The sequence below is a fragment of the Phalacrocorax aristotelis genome, chromosome 5, assembly GCF_949628215.1.
Source record: "Phalacrocorax aristotelis chromosome 5, bGulAri2.1, whole genome shotgun sequence".
In the NCBI taxonomy this organism is placed as follows: Eukaryota; Metazoa; Chordata; class Aves; order Suliformes; family Phalacrocoracidae; genus Phalacrocorax; species Phalacrocorax aristotelis.
The window spans coordinates 55417264-55439892 of NC_134280.1; the positions used below are offsets into that span (position 1 = coordinate 55417264).

At 39.1% G+C, this 22629-nt stretch overlaps 1 protein-coding gene across 1 annotated transcript in view; it reads right to left on the minus strand.

The window, feature by feature from the left end:
* Positions 1–18466: 18466 nt before the first annotated feature.
* OTOG (otogelin) overlaps positions 18467–22629 on the minus strand; it is a 106281-nt gene continuing 102118 nt past the window's right edge. Inside the window, exons 56-57 of the mRNA XM_075094663.1 lie at positions 20496–20575; positions 18467–19220 (exon numbers count right to left, since the gene is read on the minus strand). Coding sequence (XP_074950764.1) covers positions 19020–19220; positions 20496–20575 — 281 coding nt within the window. The 3' untranslated portion in view covers positions 18467–19019. The remainder of the gene's footprint in view (positions 19221–20495; positions 20576–22629) is intronic.

The window sequence follows — 22629 nt, forward strand, 5'->3', positions numbered from 1 at the left end:
ATTAGCAAATAAGATTGAATCACCATTGTCTCGCTTGTAGGCAGTCCCTGAGCCCTTGCAGGCTGTATTCCAGTACCGCTTTCCCAATCCCACCTGCTAGTACACTAGTGTAGGTGCACCCCTTATGTAGCCAATGCCTTTTTCACTGTTATCTCAGCTCTGAATATACTTTAAAATATAAAGGGATTAGAAAATTCCCTTCCCCTCTTCTACAAAGATTAACAGATGAAGCCCTTCATATTGCCTCTTACAGTCTGTACCTCCCTACAAACAAGAAGCACTCTCTGTTCTTGAGCATCAAGAGCAAGTAAAACCCAAGTGTTGGCCTGTACCGGATTTCTGTTTTCTGTTCTCAGCCATGCATAAGGCAGGTACAGTCTCCCCTCTCAACAATAGTGCATGCAGAGGCATATCCTATTGTCTTAATAATGTTATCAGCATTCAGGATGAAAACAGGCCACAGTTTAATCAGAAAAGACACCATGTTATGATAGAAACCCACCACCAAAACAACTTCAGTAGATACAGCAGCGATAAGTCAAGGTGGGATCGCGCAGTGCGGGTCAAATGCAGAACAACAACATAGAGTACACATGCACTGCTGTAAAAAGCAGCAACTACGGTTTTATCCACCATGCAACTACTCCACCAAACATTTTCATTCACCTCATGGAAAAACCTTTGAAACTATTTTAGAGACTTCAGCCTCTCCTGCTTAATAGGAAAGTCCTCGAGAGTTTTTCTCCATTCTGTCTGCTTGGGAGGAAGAAACAGGGTTTGTGCTAGTGTAGACCTCTGTATGATGTTTGGGAATCCTATGCAAAGAGAGTCAAAGAGACTCAAGTCTATGCTGCGAGACAAGCAGAACTGCAGAAATCAAAACCATTACATTTAGGGCAACATGTAATACAAATACAGGAGCAGTTTTGCATCCCTTAAGAGGTGAAAAAACCCCACCACATCAGAGCTGGGTAACTCAATTGTTTAGTTCATCAGTTAGTGACGAATTGAAGATGTGGTTGCATATACTATTTCCCCCTCAACCCTCTTCAGGCTACTCAGACTTCTGTAAAACACAGCTTTTTCCTTCAGCTCAATTAGACTAGAAATGAATTTTGCCTCTAGCTGTTAATGACACTTCTTTATTTTTACTTTTACTTCTTTATGGAGAAAAGATATCTGTTTCAGAGAATTAGATTTTCCTTCTATGGAGTAGTTAGATTTTTGTTAATAATTTTATTGAGAATCAGTTCCCAGATAGTAATTTTTAAACTTGCCACTTGCATAGTAGTGGGTCTCTGCAGCAACACTACAAAAGAAGTATCTTCTTAAAACTACTGAGCTACATTCTGCAGTGCCATTGAGGTATTTCTTGGGTAAAACACCCTATTGACTATGGCTTTAACCACATGGGGCATATGGAGATTTTGCCCAAGTACAGACTTTGGTGGGATTAAGCCAAGTATAAGCCACACCAGCAACGGGAGAGCAACCGTCACTTGATGCTGTATAGTGCAGGGATTGTGGTGATTATACATTTTCTAATCCAGCTTCCTTCTGGTGGAACAATAGATTTACTATGACTTTATAGCCACCGTATGTCAATCAGTCAGGTTTCCATCACCAGCATTCCTCCCTCACCGCTGACATGTTGCTTCCACTTGGCCATAAGCCGCACATTAAACCCTTTCGTGCCGTGGAGTTTGATTCAGGCAGGAGGAACAGCCCAGCTCACGTGCCCCACCAGCAAGTGCAGAAGGCTGCGGTTGAACATCTTGTTTTTTCATTTGCTACAGACATTTGTTCTTGCAGCTGACCATGGTGCAGGAGAATTTGCTCATGTTCCAGAAAAGGACAGCTGCACCACAAATTACCTTAAACCTCCTTGCTCCAGGGATTATCTGGGTACAGTGAAGTGTGTGTATCTGAGGGCAGGGGTCTTTTCTTACTATAAACAGAGTTATTAACCTCTTATATACCAGAAGTGTTTATAAGCTCAGTAATGGAAATAGTTTTGATATCACTAGTCACTTTCTGGTATTAATTTTTTTGGAGGGTTCATCAGTCTATGCTCAGTCTGGTTTCCTTGACTACTTTGGTTTTTTTATAGTTTTTCTTCATTAATTACATCTGCGACTAGCCACCTGTATGTAGGGGACAACACATACTTATTGGGGCTGTGGTCACACCGGACTAGGGAATCTAGACCCTGTTTGCCACGTTCCCCTTTTTGGTTTCTGCTACAGTAACCTCTCAGAGGCTTTCCACCACCATTACTGGGCAATCTCTATAGTAATTATGCCAAGCATCGGTCTTGGCTCTCAGCATACTTAAGCTTGGCATTTACAAGAGGAACTACAGGAGCAGAAGGAGCATCATTAAAGCCAAAGACAATCCAAAGAAACATTTCCACCTCTAACCTGGTAAGCATCACTTCAGCAACACAACTACAGAAATAAATGTAAATGCAGGCAGCAAGCACTGTCATCAGCTGACTACTGTTCATCCTCAGGTGAGGAACCAATCAAGGGACAGTCAGAGACAAAGCTATTGATTTGAGGTCCAACTTTTCAAAATCTAAGTAATAATGAAGACATAATTATATGGACCTTCAAGACATAACAGCATTCTGGCTATTTAAAATTCATTCTTTTAGTCGTCTGTTTTTTTCCTTTTATGTTTTCCATTAATGCAAAAAATTTAAGTATAGAGACGCTTTTTGAATGGGCTTCACATAAGAATGTTTAGCCTCCGTCTTGCCGAGGTCAGTGTATTATCTCTTGACTCCTGCTCTAAAACCAATACTTGCACTTTGACACTGCAGAAAAGTCTCTGCTACTGCAAATAGCCTCAGAGAAGCCCTATTCATTTCCAGCAGCAGAGGTCTTGGCTCGCTCCTGCCAAAGTTCTTCTCCTCTCTATTTAAAGCATCACAATAGATTAGAGGTTGACATGTTCAACATAGACACACTTGTTTCATGAAAATTCTGTCTGCAAATAATGAAGATAAAATGAGAATCAGAAAAATAGAAAGGGAGCTTAACTGGACTCCTCACTAAGACTTCTCTGTTTTAACATCAACGATGCAAGTATCTGTGCAATTAAAAAGTGTCTTCAGCCTAACTTCAAATAGGACTCAAGTGGAAATTTCACACATTCTCTAACTCTTCATCTGTAACTGGATACCAACTAAGAGGTTTGGAAATACCTGTCAATCAAAAACCTGGACCATAAAAGATAACATGCAAATAAAAAGATACTAAAAAAAATAGTGTGACCAATAACTGTTCACTCAAATTAATTTTTAAGAGTTACTGCTTCATTAAGCACAGCTGTCCAGCTGCCATGGTGCTCCAGTAGACACGCCATCCAACACGTTTTATAGGCCTGATGGCAGTATATTCTTATCACTAGCAGTTAACCGGCTACCTCATGGCTTCAGCGCACAGCTTAGCACTAAACAAGGTACAGTGTTACCTTTCACTGCTGTTCCCAGGTAATAAACCTATTTGCATCAGTCAGGAGACCTGCCAAAATGGCAGTAGGCACCACAAACCCACAAACCACAGAGGCTGTGACTCCATGTGGCAGTGCTGGCTTGATGGCAATTCTCAAAATTTTTAGAGTTTTCTCCAAGTTGATCCAAAATCAAGTCTTTCAAAATTTCTACAAGCTGTAAAATTGAACACAAGTTCATATTTGAGACACTTCTCAGTGTGCATATTAATAAGCCAGATTTTTTTAAACATAGCTAGGATCTCATGTATAGATCTAACAGAGAGTCAAGTACAAGATATGTTTAGGGAGACATTTTTTTCCATGCAGAAAAATCAGCAGCATTATCCTCAGCAAACTTAGAAATCAGATTATCAGATTCCATCTGTCAGGGCAAAAAAATTAATCACAACTTTCCTCCCCCTCGCCCCCCCCCCCCCCCAAAAAAAAAAAAAAAAAAAAAAAGGTACTCAGCTTCTTACCAATGGAATAAACCCTCTAAAGTGGTTTTCAGCATTCTTAATCATAAGCCGCCCTGATAAAAGTACCACGACCCTCGGTGTTCAATGGCATGATGTGATTTAGTAATACATTGGCTGTTATGTCTAGAGCCAAACACTTCCTAGATCCAGATAATCCTGTATTTAATTTTTAGGCCACCATTCCATTCTCAGTACTTGGTAGCAACAACTTTGAGATATTTACATGTATCTCATAGTTTCAAAATCTTATCTAGTAACAGTGATGATATCACTACATACTACTTCATGAAAGATTTTGCAAGTACAAGCTGTAGCATCTTTCTAAGAAGTGTTTCCTTTTGTTCCAAAACTTTCACTCTGATTCCAAGTAGCCTTATCACTGTGATGCTTTTATGCAGGATGTGTATTGTATTACACTTCTAGAAGTCAAGGGTCAGATATTGCTGGGAAAACTATGCAACATGAATTCCTGAAGCATACTGGCAGCTCACAGCCACATCAAGACCAGTCTAAAAATAAGTCAGTTTGCTCTGGTGCAGAAAGCTAAGTACCAACACTAGCTCCTTGAAACGATCTTCCTTCCACTGTTACCAAACAAGCCAGAATCACTATCTGTCAGGTAAAGAAATCCTGGAAGGAAGCACAAACCACTGCTCTTTTTTAGTAGAGAGCGATGAGCCTCAAGGCATATTTGAGAATAAAATATCAACCATGCATCTGAAATTAGATTTTCAGCCTGTTTTCATTTCATCACACATTTCATCACACAGTCCTCCCCCTCGGCATCTTGTGTCTGTAGGCTACATATAATTTTTTGGTGATCTTAAGAGATCACCAAAAAAATAATAATTTTGGCAGCCACCAAAGAGAAAATAGACCAGATTTTCTTTTTAAGAGGCCAAGAAATGAACACATTTGTACTAGTATTCTTCATGTATTCATATGAGCTAGAGAAAAATCTCCAACTTCTCTCAGCATTGCTTTCCACTACAGCTTTTAGAGAAGAGTCCACTGGGAGCTGCCAGCCCTGCTAGCATTTCTTTGTAATAGTTTCCTTTTTACTGAAAGGTATGGAACACCAGTATCTTCTGACCTGGTGCACACATACCCACCACCCTTGCCAAAACTGCTGACTCCTTCCTCCTACCAGCAGCGCAGAACACATCTGCAGAGATATCAACCTGTATCCTATTCTGGCTTTTACCTTTTTAAGCCTTTTTCTCCTCAGTGGAGTTTCGTTGATCAAATATGGATAAAACATTGTTTGTCCACCAAAAAAAAGTCTAATCTTTACTGATTTAGTACAAACTAGCATCTGGGGATGGAGAGGAGAGTATCTGCAACCTGGCAATCCTTTCCTGGTGGGTCAGACTTAGGAAAAAAGAAAATTAGAGTTTTATACTACAACAGATACATTTGAACTGGAATCAGTAGGGACACCCAAAGTGTTCTCCATACCATAAGTTTTCAGACTTAAGTTTTTCTGAATACTACATTTACAAAAAGATATGGTTTCACAGTTTTCCACAAGACTGTGTGCTAGAAAAACCACAAATCTCAGGAAACAAGAGCATGTAAGTCTGTCAGCTGGACCATGTGAAAGCATACTCTGTTTTCCCTGTCCTCCTGCATAAAAAAGGGCTCCCCAAACAGCTGACACAGACTCCCATTTCCATATATTTGTGTTTCCTTACGGGGTGCCAAAAGCAGGGAGAGGGCAGGAATGCCCTCCTGCTCCCCCAGGACGGAAAAAGGCTGTATTTCAGCAGGGCATACAGCATTTCCTCCACCCAAGCCAGAAAGGGAGACAAGAGTTTAGCAGCTACGGGGAAATGACTGTGCCTGAATGAGACTGGAAACCTGAAGTTTTCAGATCAGCTTTCAAACTGAAGTTGAAGGAAGGGTTTGGCTTCCTCAGAAAGTCTTGTGAGGTGAGGAAGAAGGAGGAGATGGAGAGTTATTTGGTTTTGTCTTTCCTAGAGACTTTGGAAGTAAGGATAAAAGAGAGTAGCTCAAATGGAATGCCAAAGAGCCTGAAGTTAAGGCTTCAGGTGCATTTATTTCATTAATAGTCAGTCTCTTATATTTAGGGAGCAGAAGCTATAGGATGCATACTGACTTTCGTTCGCAGGAAGGAGCCACCCGGTGTCAGGACGTTCAGCCTGCACAGACAGCTCTGGTGGAAAGGGGTGGTAGAGGCTCTTGACATGTGCACCCACAGGGAGCAGAGCCCCCACAGTGTCCCCTACACTCCAACTGGGGTAGCCAAGGGCAGAATTCACTCTTCTCATCTTCCTGTGGTTATAGCATCTGCACAATGCAGCAAAGCAATAAAGGAGAGTCATTTGAACACAGCCTGAAGCATATCCTAAAGTCCATTTTTAAATACTCAGCTTCTGAGATGCAGTCACACCACTGCTACAAGCATCATTCAGGAGCTTCTCAACTATGGGACCTTTGTGCAGAGTACGTGAGATGCTGCCAGGCTGTTTAATGACAACAGAGCATCCCAAACTCTCACAGCACATCCAGTACATTTCAACAAGACAGGTCGACTGGGACTTCTTTTCTACTGCTCTCAAAGCATTAAAAAGCCAAAGCTCATGCTTCCATAGTGTTAATTACATTGTTTTGTATTAAAACAATAAAATATGCCCCCCTTGCTTTTTATGTTCTTTCAGTCTTACTTGACACGCACCAGTTAAGGGAAGAAGGCAGCATTACTGAACTGAGTGACTGCAATTTCTACAATAAAGAACAAAATCATCCAAACTTGGATTTCTTTTCAAGAATGTGTTGGGGTTTTGTAAAGCAGCCTTATTTTTCATGACAGGAAACTGAGGCAAATATAAGATGACAGTCAAGCGTCAGAGAAGGTACACTATGGTTTTCCTGGCATCTCGTGTCAAGCTCCACATTGCCCAGTGACTGACCCACTGCAAAGCATTTGAAACCACAAAAGATATTCCTATCTAAGTAGCACCTCTCAGCTTATATTGCCTTGCCATCATTAGGTCTAAAACAAAGATTCATTTTTAAGTGTGTAGACTCTCTGAAGAGGAAAAAAAAAAAAGAATAGGGCTGAAAGAGTTAAAGAGTTTATTGTGCTTTTACACATTTTAAGAGATCATCTTTCAACAATGGCAGTAAAATCAGCATGTAGTCTTAATTTTCTATGGTTGAACCTTGAACGTGAATCATTATATTACAATGTACTTATTGATTTCAACAGGAAGAGGATTAAGCCCAGAAAATCAGGTTAGGAACCTGAAACTGGGCTGAGGAAAATGGAATTTTTCTGGTACTAAAACTCTCTTATGTTATGTAAAATACATTAGAATTTTAAATATGAGATTTGGCCATTTGGAAAATATTCTTAACATCTCTAAACTCACTAGAGATGTGACAAGGTCAGTGAACTGAAAATCTGATTAGTAACCAGTGCTTGGAATTAAAAAAACCCTATTACTACACATATTATACCATAATAACTGATTTTACCTACTTACCTATTTGTACAGACTTATATAAAGTGAAAGGTGTTTTAATGGAATATTCAACAGGTATAAAAAGAAAACATCTGTGACCACAGAGTGCTGTTTGCTGGCCACGAGTACCACAACACCACATTTCCATTGTGTGCACATATATAATATACCCACACAGAGTATACACAGTGTATATACCCTTCAAGTGCAAACAGAACATCAAATAAGTGAAACCATTTTCAGTTACCTGTTTATTGGAAGTACCAGACTGACTTAGCCACAGGTGCTGGCACTTGCCCCTCGTCGTCCGTCCTACTACCACTTAACTGGCTGTAGAGCAAGTAATACATTTCAGCTGCACAGCCATTAACCCTCTGTGCATTATTATTATTTGTTAGAGCTGGTGGCAGCAGCCCCCCAAATCATTTACCCAGAACTCTCCCTTGTAAAAATCCTAATTTTGGAAGTTTACAGTTTTGACAAGCAAATAATTTGGACAGAAGTCCTCTGTAATGGACATATTCCTCTTTAAGTTTGCTATCAAAGATCTCATCTAAAGCAGTTATTTGCTTGTCCCCATAATTAAATATACATACATACCTGTATATATATGTCTGTGGAGTCATTTGCCTGGGAGTTTCTAGTACTTGCAGGCTTTGGAAAAGAAACATGGCGAGGACCAGCCTAAGCACAAAGATGGTCCCTTTAGCTTGTAAAAATTGACCTAGTTTGCCCAGATATAGTTGTTTCCCCACACCACAGTTCAGGCAATCCAGCTCAGTCACACTCCACCATCCTGTACCTCATACAAACCAGCTCGACCATGAAGAAAACAAAACACCTGAGTGGAAGAAGAGGGGGGGATGCAGGTTTGGGGCAGGCAGAAGCAGAGAAAGCTGGTGGTGACAAGGCAGACTGCTCTGATTATTGGGGGCTTTTTCATTATCATCTATAATGCCACAGCTTTCAGACAACCCGCAAAGGAGATTAAATAAAAAATTAAGAAAGAAAATATACCCTTTTTTAATATGTGTACGTGATGCCCCAACATGCCTCTCTGCCTTGTCTGTGCTTTTCTAACCTCTGCTGAAAATGGCTGTCCAACCACCTGGGGATGTGGCACATGGTTTAAGCAGACTCACTGCTTGCAGCAAGAGAATGGGGAAGCGGCTTGAATGCCGGCACAGGCTGGCACCCTGGCAGTCCCCAGTCACCTTTTATTCAAATGGTTTAGAAGAATTTTTGCCCAAATTCGACATCCAACAAGCATTTTTAAAATACTCTGGATAAGGATTTTCTTACACAGAGAATAGCAGTCTTATTTTAAAGATAATGCTGCAAACACCTTCAACAACTTCAAACTTCAAATGACCTGGTAACAAAAACAGACTTTGAAAGCAATGAGCAAGTCACATACTTCAGTGAGTAAGCACACAACTCATTGAAGTTTCCAACTTATTACAGATACTTAAATCAGAATTAGCTGTGTCAGAGAAGAGGGGAATTAATTCATTAAACTCTAGCAGAAGGCCAGGGATGCTAGTAACACACAGGTGGAAATCACTCCTGTGGTTCTATCTCATTTTTATTTGAAGCGGTTTGTTATGGCAACCATAAAAGACTGATAAAAACATTTTGGTCTGTGCAAGGTGGCTTGAACTAGAATACAGAAGTACTGGAAGTAACAAACCTTTCATCAAGAAAAAAAAAAAGAAAGAAAAAAAAATCCAAGAAACCACAAAACACAGCAAGGATGGAAAATTAATCCTAATTCACAATCACTAGGCATCTCTCCCTCTCCACCCCGTGCCCCCACCTCCCCAGCTACCTGCACGCTGGTGCTGTTTGCTTTGATCTGCCCTCAGTGAGTCACAGGCTTTTCTTTGTCACCACCATGACTTGCATCCAGCTCTCTACCAACCCTCACACAAGGGTAGAAACAATTCTATTCAATTCCACTCCAGTAGTGCTTCACTGAAGCTACAGATGAAGATAAATAGATCTATGGCATACATACTACTAAAAAAACCAAAACAAACCCAAACAAACTAACCTTCACGCACAATGAGGAATGATGCAAGCCCAGAAAAAGTGATGCTACCAGAGCACTCAAATTACAAGGCAAGAAGAAGATTTCTTGTTAAGCTGCAAATCTTATCTTCTAAAAGACCTGATGACACTAAGTTGGCACAGACGGAATGAAGCTGTTTAGGGTAAATTGCAGTCTAAGGTAAATCTGGACAGATACTTTAATTCGGTTTTTAATCATTCAATTGTTAATGTTCATTGCATGGTCACTTGGGAATAAGCCCTTTGCACTGAATTAAAAGGTAAGAAATTGCCTTATAGAAATAAGCAAGCCCTTCCACTAGCAGCTTTCTAAATCTTTCCAATGTTAAGTGAACAATATAACCAACAAAAATGCAATTTTCTTTGCAATTTGGCTCTCCAAGTGAACATGGTATGTTTCCAAAGCTCTAAGGCACCATGTCTCTGTTGGGAGTAGACACAGGGTAGCGCTGGAGGAACATCAGAGGAAGCAAGAGCCATGAGCCCCAGCACCTCTGTGCTAACTCCAATGTGGCCAGAACAGAGCAGAGAAATGGGTGTGGATCAAGAGTGTTGATACCCAACTTTGGACACCCATTGTCATAACGAAGCTTGGTGTAGACTATTCAAGCTCCACAAATGTATGGACAGGTTACGCCCAGGGCATCTAGTCTTTAAGCCAACTAGCATGCACTGCCTACCAGCTGCATGGCTTCCACTCAAGGTAAAAGGCGGCAATAATGGCGTTTGCCACCAATTATTCAGTCATGCATGAAGTGGAGCATCTGAAAAATGTTGCTGCATTCTGGAAACATGCTGCTCTTATTTGATATTGCTGTATAAGCATCAAACTATTTTGTTTTAAAAGCCATGGTAAATTTATGAATGGAACTGTGCAAGAGGGATTTAATAAGAGATCCATAGCAAGTGTTCAGCGGTCTGGATGTTGCCTGCCACCAGGGTAGCATGAAATCATTTTATAATTAGACCATGGCCATGCAGGATTAGTATACCATAAAAATATAGGGCTGCATTATTTTTATTTATATAACAGATGGATGTTTAAAAAGGTCATACATTTTTAATGAATGCAACGTCACGCCAGTGTTGACAGAAGACTTAGAAGTGCTACAATCTGGCCAAACCTAAAGCCTAAAAATGCTACCTTCCCTTCCCCCCCCCTCCAGTCATGGAGCCAAGAAATAAATGTACAATAGTGCTGTGAATTTCATTCCAGAGATCAGCTTAAGTACAGTATTTAGAGGGCACTAGGTTATATTTTGTTTCATTTCATGTCCATTGTAAGTAATTACAAGACTCCCATTACTAGAGCTACCTGAAGGCCTCATACTCCTTTAGTCCCAGAGCACATGGATAAGATACAAGAGCAACTACCACTAAAAAATACAGTAAAGTGCTAAAACTCTTTTTTAAGCAGAGCAATATTTGCAAAATTTTCCATTAAATACAGGTTTGCAGAATATTACTTCCTATTAAAAAAAAAATACAGGAGAGACACCTGGTAATGAAGCACCAGTTCCTGATATTGTAACATCACAGAAATCACATCCTTGCATTAACTGTGATCTACAAGTCTTTATTTTGGTGGCCAGCCCAAAGCTTCACAGCCAAGCTGTAAGAGAGAATGAACTTTGTGACCCTGTACAGCCAGTACATCTCCATCACTGCCTACAGACAAGTCCCAAACCGCAGCCCTGAGAAAGCACGGGCACATCCAGATCCGAAATAATTCACAGAGCCAGAACCCTTCATCAAAGATCCCACAGCCATTTGCTAGTAAAAACAGCAGCAGTCTTCAGCCCTTGCGTTTTTGGCTGCTCAGACCCTATTCTGGCATCACCAGCAAAATACACGGGCAGTGGGGACTAGATACAGGCAGCAAACCTATATTAACACTACACCAAGGGCTGCACTCAAGCCCCTTGCTATCAGTCTAATCACAGAATGCAATTTTTCCTCCATTATCAAGGGAGGGTTCCCCTCCCGCCCTTAATGCTGAAACTCACAAGTACTCACAAGTACTGATTCCCACTTTTCCCCGTAAGACAGCTTCACGAGAATTGGGTTTGCCAGTCCAATCGGAAGAGATAAACTAAACATTTTTGTCAAAAATCTCATCCCTCATCCATTTATCTTCGTCTTCCAGAAGGGAAGGGAAAAGATGAGGGTCAGGATCTAAAATACTGCTATTCCAACAAAATATTTGAAAATAAGGAGATTGCCAGAACACCTTTTTTAACATTTTAGGGGTTTTAATCAAAAGTGGGTTGTTTGGTTCCGACCCTCCCCCCACTTAAAGTTATCACATGCAGATACAATAGGCATTTATTTATTTTTTAAGCCAGACCTTTTGTTAGGTCCCAATTTACTTCTCAGATGTTTTCATATGGAGCACTTGGAGTTCCAGAAAATATATAGGCAGGAGTGTGACATGAACTTATCCTCCTGTCTCCACAGGGTTGGTCTTGCCCTGGGTGGTACTACTGCAATCCTGTCAGACTGGCAGTAGAAATATGCTTTTAAACAAACAATATTTAAAACAATAGCACTGGGGGAGGCCAAGGGGATTTCCAGGTGTAGAGCCTGAAATAAGTAGAGGTGAGGGGAAGCTGTTTACCAAACTGAGCATAAACACTGCATCAGCAAAATCTGCTTCCAGTGCGCTCTAGCTGCCTGCGCACAACATGGCCTTAAAGAGGGTTATGGTAAATCTGCACATAATAATAAATGGTACTAATAGCCAGGGCCTGTTCCTCTCCTGTAAACTGAAAACCACCTGTGAAGCCATGTATTTCCCCACAGCATCCAATTGGCCTGTGAAATTAATTGTGAGCAAATACCATTGAAAGTTTTTATGATTCATAAGAAATGGGAGACTGTTATTACAGTGTTGAACAGCCCATCGGTATATTTCCCTTTTTTTTTGGATTGCATGCATAATACTACATCACCTTTTTTATTCCAAAACCACTAATTGAATACTTCCCCCTTCTTTCCTCAGGAGCATGAGGTTGGAAAGAGAATGCTGGGCTATAAACCTACCATTCCAATACTAAATTATGATCTTTATGTGCTATTGACTGGGTTATCTGATAACCTCTAACCACTCCAGTAATATTTAACGAGAATTCTTTATTTTAGAGACTAATTGTCTAACAACTAACTTTTGCCAGTCACCAAAATAGCTTTCCTTGGGCAGGGGTGGTGGTCTTTGAGGGGAGGGTGGCTATCTTCTCCCGAGAGGAAATGGAGGAGCACATTATTAGTGACATTCCAGTCATATATCAAAGGTCACCACCCTGCATACAGCCAGGTTAGACTCAGGCCTATTAGGAACTATGATGACCTTGTCTCAGAAGGTCCTTCTCTGCTTTTCCCCCTATTCAGTCAAATAAAACATCAGTGTGGAGGTCAATAGGGAATACAGTCCAGAAAATACACTTGGGTATTAAGAACAAAGATCGAGAATAGGCATGCTCTTGCTGTTACACCTTACTCCAGCTATTCTGCCTTTGATATTTCATGCTTAAGATCAGACTTCTGCATTATTCATCAAAAAGAAGTTTTATTAAAGTTCTGTGCTATAATTTTTTTCCTTTCCAATCTTCTACTACACAAGGCACATATTGGACAAATCTCACATATTCAATTCATGAACTAGCATAGTCTTGAGAAAAACCAAATACGAGATCTGGTGTTCCTTTCAAGTACATCAGCTGAGGTCAGAATCTGCTCCTGGGCAATCATATAAAAATATCAAACTGGCAGGAAAGGCCTGTGTATTGAAAAGCCTCTCTGCTGTCTCAAACTCAACTCCAGACACTCTGAAGAGCTAAAGCACAAAGATATTTTATAGGTGGGCTTCATAACTTTCTGTAGAATCGCATTACCTTAAATTTCTTGGAAGCCAAAAGCTTAGAAAGTAAGATCACAAATCACCCACAAGACACAATAAAAGGTCTGTAAGACAGAAGTACTTTAAAATTCACTCAATTTAGCTGCAAAAGATCTATAATACAACACCTTCTCATGGCAATAAATGCAATGCAACTTCCTGAATTCAATTGTGCTTTTCCAGCTTGAAGATTTGGCTGATGATGACCTCTTTCTTCAGCTCTAGAGTTACAGGATAATTTAGGTATAGCTGTCATATGAAATGAGTATACTCTAAGACATACAAGAAAAAGTGTACAAGACAAATTACATTACATTCAGTTTCATGCAAATCAAATAGTATCATTAATCACCTCATATGAAGAGGTTGGATATGATATGCCATATATACTAACCGATTAGCTGATTTTTGAGCCTGTTGAGATATCTTTAACCATTAGATGTGAATTTCATTCCAACTAATTTTAACAACCTAAAAATGAGGTGCCTAACCACATCTTGCCATCCAGGTTCCCTCTGCAGTGATAAGGAAAGATGATACACCTGGAGAATGATTCATCACATCAATCTTAGACACACATTTAAGGTGGGATGAGTCACTCTTTGCATGCACTTCTCTCTCTTTGGTGATGGATGGAGCCTGGACAACTAAGTTAATTCAGACATCTATGTTTTAAACAGCTAAAGTGAGCTGACATGATCAAAGCCTTGGTCAAAAGTCAGTACAGAAAGCAGACCTGAGGGGATGGTGGTCTGTCAGGTACTATTTCTAAAGAGGCTACACGTCATCTTCACACTGAGAGGGGATTTTTCAAAAAAACCACCATCTGCATGGCAGCTGTTACCTCATTGTAATTATTCATGGCCAGCCACTTTCACTGGGGAGAAAGATGATGGTGTGGGCAGAGATAAGAGTGAGAATGAAATTTTTTAAATTATTTTTGTCTGACTTCATGGACTGCATACTCAAGAGGCTGTCAGAGGAGATGCAAGTCAACTTGTGACTAATAGTTCACACTAATCTGCAGGCCAGCAGAAGCCAGTATTTCAGATTAACTTACCAAACCACCAGGCAGCACTATCGCTAATTAGAGGAAACATTACTCGAGGCTGTTATCCTGAGACCAGATCATATACTAATAACCCAGACAGTGAGAGTTTAGTTAGCACAATTGCTATCATTATATTTCTTTTTAAAGGCCTTTCTTAATGGCCAGTATCTATCATACTCAAGGCTCCAGCTGCCAAATAATTTCTATTTTCCTGTGAATCATGGCTGGGTAGGCTTGCTTGAGGTAATGAAAGCAAAGTGTTTTTTAAGGGAGATAACAATGAGCAATCAGCACCATAACAAGCAAGCAATGTTTCCATACTCAAATAACTGAATATTTTATTCAAAAATGGAAAACAATCCAGCATTAGAAAGATTCTAAATCCTAGTTTTAACAAGATACAAGCCTATGATGTGTCTGTACCTACATTAGGAATCACTTTTGTGCAGAAACTCCCAATACGCAAACTCACGTGAGGCGAATGTGGCCCTCAGGGGTGGAGTAAAGTTTTGAGACTTGTGAAGAAATGTTACAGGCCTCAGTTTTAAGGTCATGGTTTTACTCCCACAGCATTTTCATTCACATTAAACAACCAATAAAAAGCACTGTTAGAGATCAAAAAGAGAAAACTATTCCTACCCAGTCTTATAATATACCTATTTTCTCCCACCCACCTCCTGAAGAGAATTTTTCAAATTTGGTTTCCTTTGTTTAGGATAACCAACATCAGAAAGCACTCAGCCCCACAGGGCAGCAGTCGCAAGGTGTTTGCCAGAAGAGCACCAACAGCATTTGTTTGTTTGGAAGAATCACCCGAGCACCATTTTTGAGTTTGATCTAAATCAGTCTCTAGAAGTCCATTTCTGCAGATAGACTTGAAGACAACAAAAGACAAGAAAACTAGAGGGTGTTAGTACCTGTGTTTTCTTCTAGCAATCACCATGGTTTCAGGTTCACCTGAAAGTGAGGCAGGCCTGCTCTCCAGCTGAGAGCTACCCTTCCCAGCAGAGCGTAAAGAGCTAATTCAACTCTGTTGTACAAACACAAAGATTTCCAACACCACCAGCATTTTTATTTATTTCTTTGCTGCTTTCACCACCCAGAGATCATCACACACACACACACACACACACACACACAGAGTGTGTGGCAGCAGCACAGGTGTTTTCTCCTGCCCCATCCCTGTTTTCGTGAGGGAGCAAAGTCTGCTCAGGCCTTCATGCCCATTGCTGCTCAAGCAGTCACTCAGCTGAGGTGGCTCTCCAAAAGACTACCCAATATCTGCTGGATAGGCAGCTTTTTTATTTCTCTTAGGCTTCTAAAACCTGGTTTTCTTCCCCTGCCCCCCTTTTGGATCCCTAGGAAACACTGTTTTACAAAATACTGCAAGAAATCTTGGTTAAACTTAGTGAAGGATCCACAGTTTTGCCTCTGAACTGTGCGCAGTACACTGCTGCAACAGCAACAGCTATAACACTGGAGCACGGCATGGCAGTGATGCTTTTAGAAAGCAACTTTTCCTCCAGTAACTTATGTGCTGAATGCAGGATTTAACTTTTGCTGCTATGAGAACTTACTTAAAGGCTCCCCTATTTCATTAGCTCCAAGTGCACATATGCCTTTAAGGGTAATAAAGACACAAATAAGGTTGCGATAGTAAAATGCATGTATTCTAAAGAGCATAGCTTCAGTGCTGTATACCCTTTGTATTACACCTATATAATCAAGCAAAAGACAAATTCTTAATAAAAAGAAAGTGAAGTTGTTTTAGGACTCAGATACTGTTACAATCCAAGTACCTCCTGCATAGGAGGTCCAGGTGAAACCCACAGCTTGCTGAGATCCCTTTGGTTTCCAAAGATGTGGAAGTACAAATAAGGCAAAATCTTTTTCCAGCCGAGCTGCTTTGTGCCAACACAGTGTAAGGCAAATCACAGTGAGGACCTGGGTTGCTTTGAACTAACCACAGACAGCCTAAACGCGAAGGCATTTAACACAGAGGTAAGGATAAAAGTAGCTTCCCCCTGTCAGGCCATAGGCAGTTTGGATCTTTCCCCTTGTTTCTCTCAACATAAGCCTAATGTTGAAAAAGCAGAAGTTAAGGACTTAACATTTATTATTTTACTCCTGAAGTAGAAGCAGCAGCAGTGTTTGATTACGGTTACTGGATACACTATAGTCTTTCTACTGTCACTGCCAGTATTAACTTGCTCTTCAACCAAGAGTTGAAAGTTTGGATCTCAAATGGTTTTCAGAGTAACCACCTTGTGCTGCTGGAAGCAACGAGTGCTTTGCTATTAGCTCGGGTGCCAAGGGGATGGACTGCGCCATAGCTGAGGGCAGCATAACAGCTGGCCTAATTTCTGCTCTAATTCTGTCCCTTGTGTTAGCAGTTGGCACTTCACAGCAAATACCATCTTGCTTGAGAGCAAAAGAAAGAGCTCTTTTTATTAATTCCTACCCTCTATGATGGCTCTGCTCAATGCCTTGTAAACAGCACCTTTTTTTCCTGCTCCTCAGTCCATGGTTTTCCAAAGGATGCACTCCTCCCAAACTCAGCCCTTCCTCACTATTTAGAAGATGTGTTTAAACAAGGAACGTGTCTTACTAAATGGGTAGGGACTACACATATTACAGTTAGATCTTAACAACTTATCTGGCCCTACGTACTGAAGGGTAATCATCACTACACAACAATTATACTATAACAAAATGCCTACACTTATTCAAAACACGGTCTACTCATTGCAGTCAATCCTGAAGGGTAGTTTAGGAAGAAGCTGTGCAAAGGAAATGTGCAGAAATTTACCCTTTTTTTTTCATTTTTCTAGGACAAACAGCCTATCTGACACGTAGTGTCAGAAATGGGTTGTTAAACTTTGATGAGCAATGGTTATCCAATTTTTGTTTTAAATAAATTGACATGGTTGAATTTTGCATTTCTGAGGATGAAAGTGAACTGTGATGGAATCAGAAAAACATGTATATTTTCAAAAACCCATATGCAGGTCTTCCTTGATTATTAGTATTAGACCATTAGTACTAATGATAGAATTAACCATGTGCACTGCTGAAAAAGAAATTAGTAAACACTGTGTTGAATCACATGACAGTAAACTGCTTTATCAAAGATAGCAAAATTAATTGTAACAAAATAAGACTTCCTTTTGTTTATTAGATATTGTAAGAATGAAATGTACAGTATACAAAATTAGTATCAAAAATGTTCACATGATTGATTTTAACAACACATTTTTCTTTGGATTAACTGCAGACAAGCAGCTTTTTAAGAAATTATGCTGAGATCTATTTTCTATTATAGGATCTCAAGCGTATCACTGTGCTATCTACAATTTTAACCTACAAAATGAAAGCTACTGAATTTTTGCTGAATCTTGGTGGCATTTGTTGGAAAAGGATAGAACAGCAACATTATGTGCTAAGAATATTAGTTCATTACAATAAAATGTTAACTGTTCAGGTTCATAAGCAAAATTGCTTTTGAAATTTCAAACCTTACAATTGTACATTTTCAGTATCAAACACTTGCCATAAGAAGTAACATTCTACTATAGTGGTGACAAAGATTTTCAGCTTTGTTCTTCTTTTAGACAGTTACATAAATACTGGTTTTCTTTTTCCTAATGAACTTTCACATCTTCAAAATTAGTGTCAAACAAAGTTCATTCTCCTAAAGAAACAGTTTAAAGAGGGTACATGTCATAAGCTGAATGTATTCATTTAAGGTATAGTTATATAAGGGAATGTAAAATAGTTTTCATTTGTTAAATTTGTGTATTTTCAGTTTATGCCATATTGTTTAGCAGAAAGATGAAGTAACTACTAATGAGCAGTCTTGGTAGCCTAAAAACAGTCTATCTGTTCCATACATTACATGTTTGCCATAATGATTTTCACTACAACATAAAATACACTAGAAAAACTGAAATTATTACCAGGGAATATTACATACATTTATCAGTATTGACAATGTTACCCTGATTAAAAAAAGAAATCTTTCATTGAATTCCTCATACGTGCTCTACTTTGCAATAGGAATATGATTTAAACTGAAAATTCTTCTCATATTGTCCAAACAATTTTTCTTAATAGACACTGAATGTATTTGCACAATTGCAATGCATTCAAAATAGTGAACTGCTGCCAGGTAAGCCCATTAATGATTCGAAACAGGAGTGGGTGCCTGACAAAAAGTGGGCCAGCCTTCCAGAACAAAACAGATGGTGTGCTTTCTCTTGAGGTGTCTCTAATGTAAATCACTTCACATTTTAAGTTGGCACATATCTCAAGAACCCTTAAAACAATCCCTGTGAAATGAAGACAAATCACAATAGAAATGATGCAAAGCCATTCTTTAGAAATTTAGAAGAGTCCAAAAATATTTTTGTTACCTTTTAGCCTTAAACTGGGAAAATTCAGTGCATTGGGTATTGTATTTTTAATAGATAAACTATTCAAATTATCTTATGCTGGGAACAGCTGGGCTTGCTGTTTTCTCTGCTATTACGTGGGTTTTTTTAAGACCATTGGCAAGAACAATCTGTAGGCTCTTGGATTGAATAGCTGACCCAGGTTGAATTACTAGTGCAATACAATTGCACAATTCGCCTCTGTAGTCCGAGCTCCCTGCAGCATTTGCAGAATCTTGCGTATGTGTTGATGTTGTAGTTGTAAATGCTTGCAGACGGGCACTTCCCATCGCACGAAACAATGTTCACCTGGTAACAAACATGAAGAATAATGAACAAACTGAAGCAGCTAGGAAATAAAAATTAGGAGTTCTCAAGAAAGTCCAAAGACATTAGGCACCCAAATCTAATGGCAAAGCAATGAAAAATTTGGAGCTAGTCCCTTGGGAAATCACACTATGTCTGAGTAATAAACTCTGAAGTATGTTGCCCAGAGAGGCTTCCATTTTTATCTTACTGAGATTAATAATGACTTCCCTGTCAATTTCAGTAACAGCAGATTTTGGCTACTAGCAGACACAAAGAAACAATATTTGTTTTGAATTTTAAAGTATTTATAATAATGTTGGCTTGAGCGTAGCACCAAATATTCTGTCCACAACTCCCTATAGTATGAATTTCACTAATATGCTGATGCAGTGTTGATATCCTGGTATCAGTAAGGAGGAATATAAAGAACCAATCGTTTGGAAAGCCAAGGGGAATTATTAATAATGGTACCAAAACTGTAATACAGACTGTAATAGGAACAGCCATATGAACTGATAATTTTTTCAAGTTTCATAGTCAGGATTTGTATTTATGTTTGATGAGACACCAAGACTAAATTTCTTGGCTGCTCAACAGTTTACTCTACAAAATGTACTCTCAGAGTCACTTTAGAGGTTACAGCTGTTTTCCCATACTTTTTTATTACAGCTTTTCCAGGTGCTCTTACCCATCTCACATGAGATGCCTGGCTGCACCCTTGCTGCCGCTCACACTGCCTCACTGCACAGCAGGACATTGTTGGTGTCCTCCAACAGTAAATCCTTCGGCAGACACAGAGATAGTGCCTCATTCTTTCTACACATTTCACAGTATGCTCATGCTGCTCTCTAAAAAAAACCTTCAGGACCCAAGATTCCTTTCTTCGTGAAGTTGGCATTTAAATACTCTCCCTAGACAGCCGTTTTAACACTAGTGTATCACCGGCAAGATTCAGTTTTATCAAAGTTAATTTGAATATAATAATTGCATTATAGGGTGACCTAAGACCTTGGATTTGCACTAAATTGATGTGCACCTAAATGCATACAAAAGCAGAAGTCACATCGCCCTTTTCCTTATTATTTGAGAAGATGATTGCTGAGAATGTAAGGAAATATTAAAACAGCTCTACAAAACACAGAAACTTCTGTCTCTGTGAGAGAGAGATGCAGACAATGGCCTTGTGGAATTCGTGTTCCCTCCCTCCCTCCCTTCCTTTTATTTCACCTATTTTTTCCCTTCTATTAAAAGAAATCACGATAGCTATTTACTTACTGGTGTGTTACTCCTGCAGTCATTCTTGCGGATAGTCATCCTAACAGTCACCTTTTTACAGAATTTTCCATCTTCCTTACCTGCAAAATGGGCATTGATTGAAAAATATTAGCTCAAAATTCTAAACATTTCAGAGGGAAGGACATTACGGAATGTTTTATGGGGTCAAGAAACACAGAAGAAAATACTCAATATATCACTGCACATACAAAACTTTTGCAAAGTGACATTAGTATTGCTCTTAAAATTATTCTATTTCATGCATTAAAGTATCTGTCTCCTTATATTTCCAATGACAATTATAAAAGGCTCATTCTTCATTCAGAAGCCTTTTAAGAGTAAGTAACAAACAGAAATAACTGTAACAACCTTTAAAAGCAGCAACTGCATTCCAGTAGTATACACAAAGTTTAAAATGAATACTTAACAGCAGAATCTGATGAAGGGGCTTCAGGGGGCTTTACATTTCTGTATGTTGTTTATTGAATAAGAAGAACACAACCAGTGAACAAATTACATTTTTTATTTACATTTTAATTAGCATTATTTCCACAATTTTTGTCACAGATGTACAAAGTATATGGATGAAATAAAAAATATATTAAAAAATCATGAAATAAAATAAGAGGAGTTAAACTTAATTTAAGAAGGGAATCCTGAACATTTGAACAAAAGTGAAGTTCAGTATAAAGTTCAGTTGTTAGAGCTCAGAAAGCAGTGTCTTCTTACGATGATCCTCTCTATGCTGAAGAAACCACATCACGTTGCAGATCTGTAAGAGAAATGAAGAGTCCATTCCATAATAACAGCTTCCACAGTTTCACAGCAGATTTTACACTGCATGATGCAGTCCCACATGACTCTCCACTTACAGACCTGCATTTTCATTCAGCCAAGAAATCCAAAGGTGTTGACAAAAGGTGAATACTGCTAGCTCCAGAAAAGCAAGGGCAATGAAAGACTCATTGGTTTGACCAATACCCATACTGAACCGTGACAGATGTTTATCACATCTTGTTGTGCAATGTCCAGTTCCCTGCTCTTATCACTGTCAAACCAGGTAATACTGCTTCTCAAAGAGAAACATTTTTTGGTTGGGTGGTTTGTTTCTTTTTTTAAAAGACATACAAACCTGCTGCTGTTTCTAGACATAGCAGAGGTTTCTAGAATATGAAAGAAAGGTCAGCAATGAAACTTCTTGGAAGCAAACAAAAATCTACAATCAGAAATGGCTGACTACTGCTTGACTATCATTGAATTATATTTGTTTAAGGAAAAAGTAAATTGAGAACTGAAGAAAAAAAATCTCACCATCATTTCGTTTCTCGTAGTCCTATTCATGTCCTTTCTTCTTTTATATTAAGCAGGGCGTGTAGATGAAGAACTCAGTGCAGCTGTGACTGTGACTTCATCCAGGCTATAGTGAAATTATATCGTATCTCATAAAGAAATAAATATAAAATGTATTTCCATGCATGTACTTTATTGTCCAGTGGCTTTTAATGAGCTCTACAACATAACATACTTTTCCACGAACAACTTTACAAAACACGTGAGCCTCTTATACGTGTCATGTCATAATGAGATTCTTTTTCAAAATCTGTATGGTCAAAAATCCTTTCTTCATTTTTGGGTAGACTCATAATATCTTTGTCATTTAAAGTGATGTCGATACGAAATATAGTTTCAATGTAGTACTCCTAGAGTCATGAGTGTAATTTAACAAAGGACGTATCACTCAGTGATGTACAAAATTACAGTCAACATCATTTCTCTTACAGAAATATAGCAAGATGTTTTCACAAAATAAATGCCCAAACTACTACGTTACTACTATTCATACTATGTTACAATTTTAAAAATTATCATGTTCTATTAAAAAGAACAAAGATAATCTCCAATTTTCATGGAGTAAACACAGGCTTGGTATTTTCAGTATATTGTCCTAACTACGGATGGGAAAGGAATGACCTGCTTCTACTGTGTATGCCACTGGAAGCAAAACTACGTGAAACATCATCTGCAAAAATGTTGTTTATATAAGAAGCTTTAATAAGCAAAGCCATTAGTCTCTATGTTCTACAGCACTGTGAACATAATGGAATTAGCTTACATTTTTAAACACAGCTATTTT